This window comes from Lactuca sativa, chromosome 8 (assembly GCF_002870075.4).
Source record: "Lactuca sativa cultivar Salinas chromosome 8, Lsat_Salinas_v11, whole genome shotgun sequence".
Classification (NCBI taxonomy): Eukaryota; Viridiplantae; Streptophyta; class Magnoliopsida; order Asterales; family Asteraceae; genus Lactuca; species Lactuca sativa.
This window is the reverse complement of record NC_056630.2, coordinates 261,039,488-261,051,271: the sequence shown is the minus strand read 5'-3', so window position 1 is coordinate 261,051,271 and position 11,784 is coordinate 261,039,488. Positions and strand designations below refer to the sequence as shown.

The 11,784-nt window shown below is 36.2% G+C and overlaps 1 protein-coding gene across 1 annotated transcript; it reads right to left on the bottom strand.

Moving 5' to 3' along the window:
• Positions 1-652: 652 nt before the first annotated feature.
• Positions 653-1,054, bottom strand: LOC111907589 (uncharacterized). Its single transcript, XM_023903393.1, has one exon. The coding sequence runs from the start codon at positions 1,052-1,054 to the stop codon at positions 653-655; it is 402 nt and encodes a 133-aa protein (XP_023759161.1).
• Between the last annotated feature and the right edge of the window lie 10,730 nt (positions 1,055-11,784).

Genomic DNA, 11,784 nt, shown 5'->3' with positions numbered 1-11,784 from the left:
AACATCTCGAATGGAGGACGGTCAATACTCGTGTGGTAGCTGTTGTTGTACGAGAACTCAGCAAAGGGAAGATAGGTATCCCAGCTACCACCGAAGTCTAGCATGCACGCCCACAACATATCCTCCAGAGTCTGGATGGTCTGCTCGCTCTGACCATCCGTCTGCGGATGAAAGGTAGTGCTAAAATGTAGACGAGTGCCCAACTCATCATGGAACTTCTTCCAAAACTTGGAAGTGAAACACACATCTCTGTCTGATATCACTGACACTGGCACCCCGTGCCGCGCCACTATCTCCCTGATATAGATATCGGCCAACTTTTCGGACGAGATACTCTCCTGGATCGGAATGAAATGGGCGCTCTTGGTCAATCGATCCACGATGACCCATATCGAATCTACTCCTCCCGCAGTCTTGGGAAGCTTTGTGATAAAATCTTCATTTTTTTATTTTTTAAGCCACCACCACACACTCTGAGCATTGCTTGCCCTTAAGCAAACATTTTGAACATATTTTCAGAAGAAGAATGAAAATGAAACAGATCCTAAGAAATTTAAAAGAAAACAAAGGGAAAAGAAATGCAAACTCTAAACTCGGGTTGCCTCCCAGAAGCGCTTCTTTTTAAGGAGTCATTAGCTGGACTCCTTTCATGCTACGTTTCTGCCATTCCCTCCAGCAGCAGACCCTCTTCTATGTCTTCATTCCTTGGGACTCCTTCTTTGTACCTTTTCACTCTATGTCCATTGACCATGAAAGGGGTACCATCTTTTGATAATAACTCTATAGCACCATGTGGAAACACCTTCTTCACAAGAAAAGGACCATCCCATCTTGACTTGACTTTTCCCGGAAAAAGTTTAAGTCTTGAATTAAAAAGCAACACCTTTTGCCCTTCATGAAACTCTTTATTACCCTTGATCCTCTTGTCATGCCAACTTTTAATTTTCTCTTTATAGATTAAAGAACTAGTGTAAGCATCATTTCTAAGTTCCTCAAGAGCATTCATTTGCATCAACCGGTTGTTCTTGAGCTCCGCTATGTTGAAGTTGCACATTTTTAAAGCCCAAAAAGCTTTATGCTCGATGTGTCACAACTGGAAATTTTGTGTCATGTAACCTAAACATTTAAGTTAATGTGAATCAAAAACTTCAATCAAATACATCATACAAGTACTACAAGTAGTCATCAAACAAGTGGAAAACCCTAGAAGTTCTTGTTAAGTCTATTTTAGACTAGAACTTCCTTATTGGATCCAAATGGACCAATAAGCTTCCAATTAGACTATCATGGGCTTAGAACCCTAATTGGGCTCTATTTGGACCCACACTAATTTATTTCAATATTATGGGCCATATTGAGCCTAGAATGAAATGAATTGAAAGCTATGAACCATAATTAACCTAATTTGACCCTAACAAGTTACAAAAATCACATTTAAATTTATTTGGACCAAAAAATCACTCAACTTAACCATGAAAATTGGGCTTAAGTATTTAAGGCCCAAACACCCTCATTTCCTCCATTAATCTCGGCCCAAAAGCTCAAGCCCAAGAAGAGGGTTGACCTTAGTGTGCCACCTCCTTATTGTCTTGTGGATCTCCATGCAAATCCATTCCATGTATCCATGCACATCACTTCATGTCTACATCTCTCTCTCTCTCTCTTCTTGAACTTGGCCGAGAGCAACACCACACACACACAAAACACTCACAAACTCTCTCTAAAATTCACTCAAGACTTCTTCCTCTTCTCCATCCAAAATCTCGAAAAATAGGAAGCATTCAAGGAGGTTCTTCCACAAAAATCATCATCTAAGGTAAGGTTTTGCTTGGATCTATGACTTGTATTCCTTATTTATCAAAAATCTCTTCCTAATCCATGCAAAAATCATGATCTTGCACTCTAGAAACCCCATAATCTCGAAAAGTTCATCAAGGAGTGCAAAGGCCAAAAATCACTTCATTTCTTCCAATCTTTCTTCAAAAACCGAAACTACCCCCCAAGGTGAGCTTCATACCCCCTATTTTCTGTTTTTATGAGTTTTGTGGGGGGGGGGGGGGGGAATACAAGTGAAAGTGTAGATCTATATGTGTTTGTATGCCTTGTATGATTTCCATGCTTATATGTATGCTTTTATGTGTTTTAATGTTGGATCTAGCCATAAAACCCCTCAAAACCGAGATATAACTTATGTTTTATGATTTTAGCTTCAAATACCTTTTTACATACAAAGTGTTTCAAGAAAAATGGCTAAGTGGCTTAGTAATAATTTTCTTTGGGTTAAAAACACAAATTTTGGGCCAAAAATGTGAAAAATACAAAATTAAGGGCCAAATTGACATTTCACAGATTCTGATGGATGAAGTGTGCCAAAACAGTTTCCATAAATCAATTTCTGGAAATACACTTATTTAGGGGATTAAAAACATAAATTTCAAGCTTAATGGGCTAAAAATGAAAATTTCGGCCCAATGAGGCCCATTATGCGAATTTTTCTGTTTTGGAGGGCCAAAACTGTGATTTTCTGTAAAACAGTGGACCATAAGTGTTCCAAATCCTTTTCAAAGGTTTAAAATGCTTTTTACATTAAAAAGGACCAAAGTTGCAAAATTTTTCCAATTTGGGCCAAAATTGTCAAAGTTGCGAAAAGAAGGGATTAAAACCAAGAAAACTGCATTTTCAGGGACTTAAACTGTTTTCTATGAAAAATATGCTGAAAAATATTAATTTCAATAATTTTTGGTGTTAAAATGTCAAGAAAATTAGTTCAAGGACCAAACCGGGAAGTATCAAATAAAAGGGTTGAAAATGTAAATTTTACAAACAATGAGGGGCTGAAAAACAGAAATATTTCAAGCCTAATTCAATGTGTACAATTTGATCAAATAATGGCACCGCGACTATCAACGAAATACAATACATTACAATACCAAAAGTCGTTGTTAAATGAATTGGCTCGGTCTCGAGCCAATAGAAATCTACAACTACTAACACTACGACACTACGATTCATACAAGCAACGTTTGGTAATACATATACATACGAGTGTGCACAGACGTCTACGCACCATCTTTGGGCCCCACAAGTGTAAAATCTTGTTCGTTGAGCCTAGCTAGCCCAATGACCTGATCTTAAGGCCCGAAGACGCATATTTTCTACGAAGTGTTGAGTTTCACCGACTCGGCACAACGTAGAGGGACTTTCAATGGCTTGTATACCACTGGTCCCTAAGGGTCCTTGGTATTGCTAGAAAAGTCTGCATATTTTACGAGGCGGGTCGGGGACCCCTCGCACGCATATTATCCCCAACCGATTAATAGAGTTATCGAGGTCTTCGTGACCTCTTTCTCTTCGGATGTGGGACTACACCTAGTCAGGGCGATTGGATAACGCGATTAGTACTGACGACGCCTTCGGGGTCGTTAGTATAACTATAAACTGGGCGTTTGTGTAACGCGGGTTTGTAGTAAATAATCCTGCTCGAGAACCTTCCAACGTCGCTTGGGACTGACACTATACGCTATGCAATGGTTTCAATGTAACTTCATGTAATTCAAGGAACTAGGAGAACATCGGGTTTTCCTAGGGTTTTCAATACATACAGATTTGAAATGCATACATCTTCAATGAACATCTTTTTTTTACAAGTATAGAAACAAACAAGCATACCTATGGATCTTCACAAACGTTTTCAAAAGCTTTTCTTTTCAGAAAATATCGGATTTTCTGGTGGTTTTTCAAACAATACAAACATTCGACTTCAAACACTACTTATGAACTCACCAACATTTCATATGTTGACGTTTTTCAAAATACTTGTATTCTCAGGGAACCAGTGAATCAAGGGAAATCATATTCAGTGACGGTTGCAGTTTATTTATGTATGAATCAAACAATTTAATTTTTGGGAATGTAATGTTTAAACAATGTATGACATGTAAACACTGCTGGTTGTAATATATTAATGCACGGTGACGAATGTTGTTATGTTTCATATATATTCAATGTTATGGTATTCAATTGAGTCACGACAGCCCTCGGACGTTTCCGCCGTCTGGTTCGGGGGTGTGACACGATGTCCACCGGTAAATGACATTGCTTTCCATAAACTAGCCTATATGGTGTAGTACCAATAGGTGTTTTGAAAGCTATTCGGAAGGCCTAAAGTGCATCATCTAGCTTGTCCGACCACTCTTTCTGATTGCTCCCCACCGATCTCTCCACGATTCTCTTCAAGGCTTTATTGGTCACTTCGGTTTGCCCACTAGTTTGTGGGTGGTAAGATGTAGAGAATTTATGAGTTACCCCATATATCCTTAAAACCTTTTCTAGTTGATCATTGGCAAAATGAGTGCCTCGGTCACTTATAAGAGCTTTTGGAACTCCAAATCTTGAAAATAGCTTTTTAAAAATCGCACCACCACCCGAGCATCATTAGTTGGTAATGCTTATGCCTCCGCCCATTTGGATTCATAATCCACCGCCACCAATATACATTTGTTGCCTTTTGACATGGGAAATGGTCCCATGAAATTGATCCCCCATACATCAAATACTCCGCACACTTGAATTCTTTGTTGTGGAATTTCATTTCGGGATGAAATGTTTCCCGCTCTTTGGCATGCATCACATTTTTTGACAAATTGGGCTGCATCTTTAAAAATTGTGGGCCAATAAAACCCAATGTCAAAGATCTTCTTAGCAGTATAGTGTGCTCCATGATGTCCACCGGTGGGCCCGCTATGACAATGCTCCAAGATTTGTCGGCTTTCATTTCCGAACACACATCTTCGTATGATTCCATCCGCGCAACTTCGGAAAAGGTAAGGCTCATCCCAAAAGTAATATTTTATTTCTGAAAAGAATTTCTTCTTTTGTTGGCGGGTAAGATCTTTTGGGATGTATTTGCTAGCTAAGTAATTAGCTATGTCTGCGAACCATGGCTCTTCTCCCGTAGTCACCATAATATACTCATTCGGAAAATCATCTCCAACTTTATCTTCTTGCAATTGCGGATTTTCAAGCCTTCATAAGTGATCGGCTGCTACATTCTCCATTCCCTTCTTATTGCGTATCTCGATGTCAAACTCTTGAAGAAGTAGAACCCATCGTATCAATCTTGGCTTGACATCCTGCTTGGCAAACAAATACTTGATAGCAGAGTGGTCAGTAAAAACAATTGTTTTAGATAAAACTAAATACGGGCGGAATTTATCAAATGCATACACTGAAGGGTTTTGATCCTAAGAACATCCTATGTGCTCATACAAACCCTAATGCTTGGATCTAGGTTTCTTTATTGTACATGCAAGTTATCCAAGACTATAAACCCTAATTCTAGCATACAAGTAATCATATTAACATGAGAATGAGTTTAAGATGTTAACTTGATTGTTATGTAGCAATAACAATCCCAAATGTCCTTGTATTGACTTTAGAAAGCTTAGAGTCACAAATGTCAATCCTCTAATGGTTCACAAACACCAAGAGCAAAATGATGAAGAAGAGAGGTAAAGGAGGCTGCCCAGAAACGTCTACAAACCCTAGAAGGAGTCATGTCAACGGTTTTGAGGCATAAGGGGTCTATATAGTGAGGCTATTAGGGTTATCAAACAAGGAAACCATGATTTGGATGCTTAAGCCCTAAGCAACCCATGGACTCCTTTCCTTAAGGCATTGGACGATTTCTAATGGGTTTCCCCATAGAATTTCGTCCACTCCTTAATATAAGGCAATCCATGGCCCAAATTGCAATCATCTTATAATTACAATTCCAGTCCCTTTAGTTTAATTAATCTCTTTTAGTCACAAAACTAATTACCAATTAATTTTTGACTAATATTAATTAAACAATATGATTTCTCCTTTAATATATTATTCTCATAATATATTAATAAATCATGTTTAATCCTTTCTCTCCATAATTCATCCTATTAAGTTGCTTTGGTGAAGGCAACCCAAAAGGACCATGCACCATCGGGTCAAGTACATACCAAAATAGTTATGGACTTAGACACTAATCCAACAGTCTCCCACTTGGATAAGTCTAATAACTATTATGCGTATGACTTCAGATCCTGATCTGCAATCGTAGCTTTCCAAAGCCGCTGTCAACTCTGATCATATCAGATACGCGTGTCCTTTAGATAAGGGATCATATATTCCTCCATTCTAGATATCGTATGAGACATGATTTCTAATCATTCTCTTTGTACTATATCTCGATTCCCAATTTATGACGACTGACTAATTGAACAAATCAAATTAGCCCTAGCCCGGCCGAGCATTTACGTTTGTCATCACTAAATCATCGAGGGGCCCAAAGATATTGCTTTTATCCTTCTTTGGATAAAAGGAACGGATAAAATTTGATTCAATGCTCGCTTGCACTTACTCACCGAATCACACACACCAATATGTTTTATAACACCAAGTTACTGGTGCGTTTACATATTATCAATGTGCAACCGATTTGCAAGATACAACTCACACATCTCGGTTTCAAGAATATAAGATGTTATCGTCTCACCAATCACTCGTGATACAATTCAGGGAGTGATCCAAGTGAGCGTGGGTTTAATCCAATGCTCAAATCATATTCATAAGCACTCATGAATGTTGAAGCAAACATTTGCTTATGTCTAATGCTCTTTAGACAATCCACACACCAATTCACGACAGTCTTCATTCATACCTACTTCCAACATATGAACGACTGTGGCCCGTTCGAATAATTTAATTGTTCTTAACCAATTAAATTATTCAGGAAGTCAAAACATGCAAATGTGAAACACAAGAATAATACTAATCCCATATGGCCTCAAACCTTTGAGCATAAATAAAACGCCCTTTATTTATCACCATATTGATTACTCATTATTTGTCGTTTCGGTTAATCAACTTCTTACTTGAATTACAACACTTGTCCCATGCTCCTAGCATGCACACAATGTTTACCTATGGTTCTTACTTTGTGAAATAGATCACATTGAACACATTTCCAATCATTCTCATTTCACAACTCCAAATCCTTTTTCCATTAGTGAAAGAATATCAAATTCTTTCTACTTATAGAATATTCTAGAATCTAACATTTTATGCAATGATCCTTTCGTAATGTCACTGCACCAAAGTCACAAAGACTATTGCCAATGATATTACAAAGTCCTCTATCGGAGATTGTTACAATACAATTCCTTAGATATGATGTCTCTCACTCAAAGTACATTCCTTTGAACATCCTTTTGCATAAAATTTTCTAATCCTAGACATAGATTTTTCAATATTCAATTCCCAATATGGACACGCTTCCATATTTTCCATATGACAACTCATTCTTAATAGAATCTTATCTATTCATAATAATGTTGATATGGTCCATTCAATACCATGCTTCCAACTACTCACAAGCAACCAATCCTCGTCGAACTTTGGATTGTCCTTTGATAGTTGTTTAATTATTTTAGTCAAAACCGATTCTAGTCCCTTTTCCCTCTAAATGCGCTAGACATTTGGAAAATTTTAGAATGGTCAAATATTATAGCATTCACAATCAATCCTATACCCGAAGCGTATGGGACACGATGCATAATGTCTTATATAAAGATTTGATACTTTATCAGTTTTCTGCCATAATATTTTATTTGCTATGTTCTCAAAATTCGAATTGTGAAGAGGAATGCCGTAATCATAATCGAAATTTTAAGAACACACTATGTACCTTTGACTAAATTTATTAACATTCCACAACCTAAGCCTTTAGATTTGAAATGAAGCATAATATTCTCTCCCTTAATTATAGCAAAACAACTTTACAACCCTTACTACTTTGCAAGGTATAACTCTTGTTTTCTATAATTAATATTGCCAACTTGCAATATGTGACTTAATAATCATACAATCATAACATTTATGCTCCCACTATCATGATGATTATTATAAAACATAACACTTATGCTCCCATTAGCTTGGACATGTATTCATAAAACATCTGAACTTCCAGAAAAACAATACCTATTGAATTTCTTAAGTCTATGTTTCTAATACTTAATGCTTTGATAATATTTTATCAAGGCCTTTTAAACTTATACACCTTTTCCTTCAATAGTTCATATGTGTGTCTAAACAATTAAGACTAATTGCCAAACCTCACAATTCAAATTATGGAAAGGGATACCATAACCATAATCGAATTCGAGAATGCAATTTTACAATCACTATCTTCTTAAAATCTTTCTTAGTGAAAGCATTTCCTCACAATCATTTTCATGAAGGAGGAAATCTTATGAAACTTAGATTTAAATGGTGTATGTGTTCCTATCCATGTGAATTTGTTAAAACCAAAGTTTACGACAAATTCAAACTCATATGGACCGAACTTTCTTAATCTTGATTTCTTGCCTTATGGTAGCACAGCTGCCCACCATGTCTTCCAAGTAGTTAAGCAGCCCACCCTTTCCTATCAATGTACTTTCCATTGATCAAGGTGCCTGCCTTTTATGCGTTCAAATGAGAACTTATAGAACTCACATGCATAATTAACTCAATTGGAATGGCACAGAAACAAAATAATGTCAACACGATAGGTTGTAAACCTCAACTCGTGTGCTAGTGATGATCGATAAGGTCTATTTTGATTTGTTCTTGAAACCTTTCAAGACCATTAAGACTCCTACTGACTCCTTGACATATAAGATTCTCTTGTCAATAAACATTTCTTGACAAACAAATATTCAAGAGTTAGTGTAGCTTTTATCAAAACACTTCATAAATTGGTCTTAGTTGGTCTTTGTCTTATTCAAGACATCACAACTTTCCACATTTGATGAATGTTATAAACCTTCTTAATACTTATCACTCAATTTCACAATCGTAACTCTAAGACTTGTTTTGGAACGAAGTATGATTGACTTCTTGATTTAACCATTTCTTCAATTCTTGATTCCTCTTCTTAGACATACAATTGTACTAAGACTCACTTAGAGGATCAATTGAGACATGGTTCTTAATCATTAAGACTCATCATAAAACATAATAAAGGTACTCTCCCTTCTTCTTAGAATGGAGAAACTTTTATCTTTCTGCCTACTTGATTTTTCTTATTCATTCTGCTATTGATTTAAACTTTTTCAATCAATTCAGAATTACACTTAATCTTATAAGTATAATCATATTTACTAAACCTTTAGCAAATCATGACGAATATCTTTGTTACTCTTATGGTGGACTTTGATCAACACACAACTTTGTGTACTCGATCTCCTAGTCCTTCACTTGACACTTTGTCAACGAATTAGTCTAATTTCCAAATATGAAATTTCTCATGCAACCAAGTTGCATGATTCCAAGTTTCTGTCCAATTGAAACTTAGGTGATGAGAAACTCTCCCTATTTGGTAAATTTTCGACATTTCCAAAATTAAGAATCAAATCCATTATTGCTAATCAATTTTCATACATGCCATTGCAAGGATAAATAAATAATATAAAGTCAAAATTTATTTTATTGCGGAAAAATTTGTCCTTACAACGCAATTCATTGAAAAACTATGCTAATACATATTTCTTAGCAATCTAATTCTAACTCTCAGTAGCAGCTCAAGAATCTAATCTTCAAGAAATGCGATCGAAATCCATTTCTTCACGGTTAGATTCTGCTCACTTCTTCCCTTAAGCTTCCTTTCTTTTCTTCGATCCTACAAAACATCAATTGTAATCTTATCACATTATGTATTAAGAATCTAGAATGAAGCTTAAAAGAGTTAGTCAATGGATTTTACCTAAAGCAAAGCCATACGTTTTGACTCTCCCATCTCTTAGATCTCTTAGGTAAATAGGGTAGCTTCGTCTCCAATGCCCCTTTTCTTGGCAATAAAAGCAAATTGACTCTTTTGGAACAGGACATGGAACTACTTCAGACATTGCCTTTTTCTTATGATCAAACTTTTTGATCATAGCAAGTCTTTCGTTTCCATCGTCTATATCCATAGAGGTCTTGAAGGCAAATTCACCAATCAACTTTGCTTTTTCTATTGCGCCAAACCATTGCTGATTCAGCAGCAATAAGCATATAGGTGAGATCTATAAGGGTCACGTCGCGGTTTATCATATAGTACTCTCTTACGAACTCACTATATGAGTTAGGAAGTGACTGAAGAACCCAATCAACAGCCATTTCCTCACAAACAACGGATCCCAACATTCTTAACCTATCAATGTGTGACTTCATCCCTAGGACGTGTGCACACACCGACTTTCCTTCTTTATGTTTACTTGCCAAAAGGGCTTGAGTTATCTTGAACTTTTCAAGCCTTTGAACTTGTGGGTTAGGGAGAATAATTAGAGGAGGTGGAGGAAGTGAAGCATGGTTTCTTGTTCCTCGATCGAATCGTGGAATATCATCTTCATGTGGAAAGCTTGTTCCACGGGATTTGGGAAGACCATAGTTGTCGTACTTTGACATCTACAAAACGGGAGAAAACAAATTCAAGTTAGTTGATTGATTGAGTCCTTAGTAAATTACCCAAATGAGATACTAAGGCCAGGACCCAACACAATATTCTACAACTCGGGAGAGGGATGCCGTAACCCAAATTGCAGAACATTTGAAGGTAAGTGAATGACGATTCACTAATTTCCACCATGAAAAACGAAAAAGAAATTTAAGTTTTAAATCTATGAAACTCCTAGATCCTTTGAGATTCATTGAACATTTCAATGACATGTTTAAATCTCGATATGCCCCTCTTGTTTGTGACTAGGATGCCGAGGATCACAAAGCGGGTGTGAATAACCATGCAAACTTACATGGTGCCCTCACATGTTACGGTCACCTATTCAATGTGCCGGTAAACCACACACTCTCTACCGAACTATGACAAAAATTAAGTCACCCTTTTCTACCTTTGCTTAGAACCATTTAGTGTGCCGGTAAACCACACACGCTCCACTAACGTCTTCGCAAGGGCACAAAGTGTAATTTCATGGAATTGCATCAATTCACTTTTGCCTAAGTAACTAAGATTGGGAATTTGTAAAACATTTAGTTACTTTTGTACTTCATTATACTTATAATGGAAGGTTTTGTCCTATCCTACCCGTTTGGCTAACGACCCTCCACTAGTCAAGAGTGCGGTGGGTAAAAGTGGATACCCATTCAATCGTCATTTTATAGGCAATTTCCTTAAACACCCCTTATAGACTAGCTTCGTGAATGAGGCCTACTAACGGTAAGACTGACTTTTACTCATATAATGTTAGACTTTTAATGTTATATATAATATAAAGTGTATTTTACACTTTTAAAATACTAGGTGGTCAAATTTAACAATTATACTTTTAATTCAATTAAATTGTAAATCAAAACTTTATGGATTTATTAAACCTCTTTTAATTATACACCTTAATTAATTAATAAAACCATAAAGGTGTGATTTGGATCTTTTCAAAACATGACTAGGGTTTTAGAATTTAACATTCCTAAATTAAACTTTTAATCAACTTTTAAATTCCAAAACTTGAGGGCAAGTTTTGAAACATTTCAAAACATTTAGGTTTAGAATTTAAATATACATCAAAATTTAAATTCCAAAACTTGAGGACAAGTTTTGAAACCTTTTCAAAACATTAGGGTTTCAACTATTTAAATTTCAAAACTAAACTTTTGAGTTCTAATTTAAACTATAAAACCTAAAGGGATTAATTTGAAACTTTTCCAAACTTTGTCAAGAATATTCTAGATCACATAATTCAAATAAGGCAATTAACTATAATTGATGGTTATCTA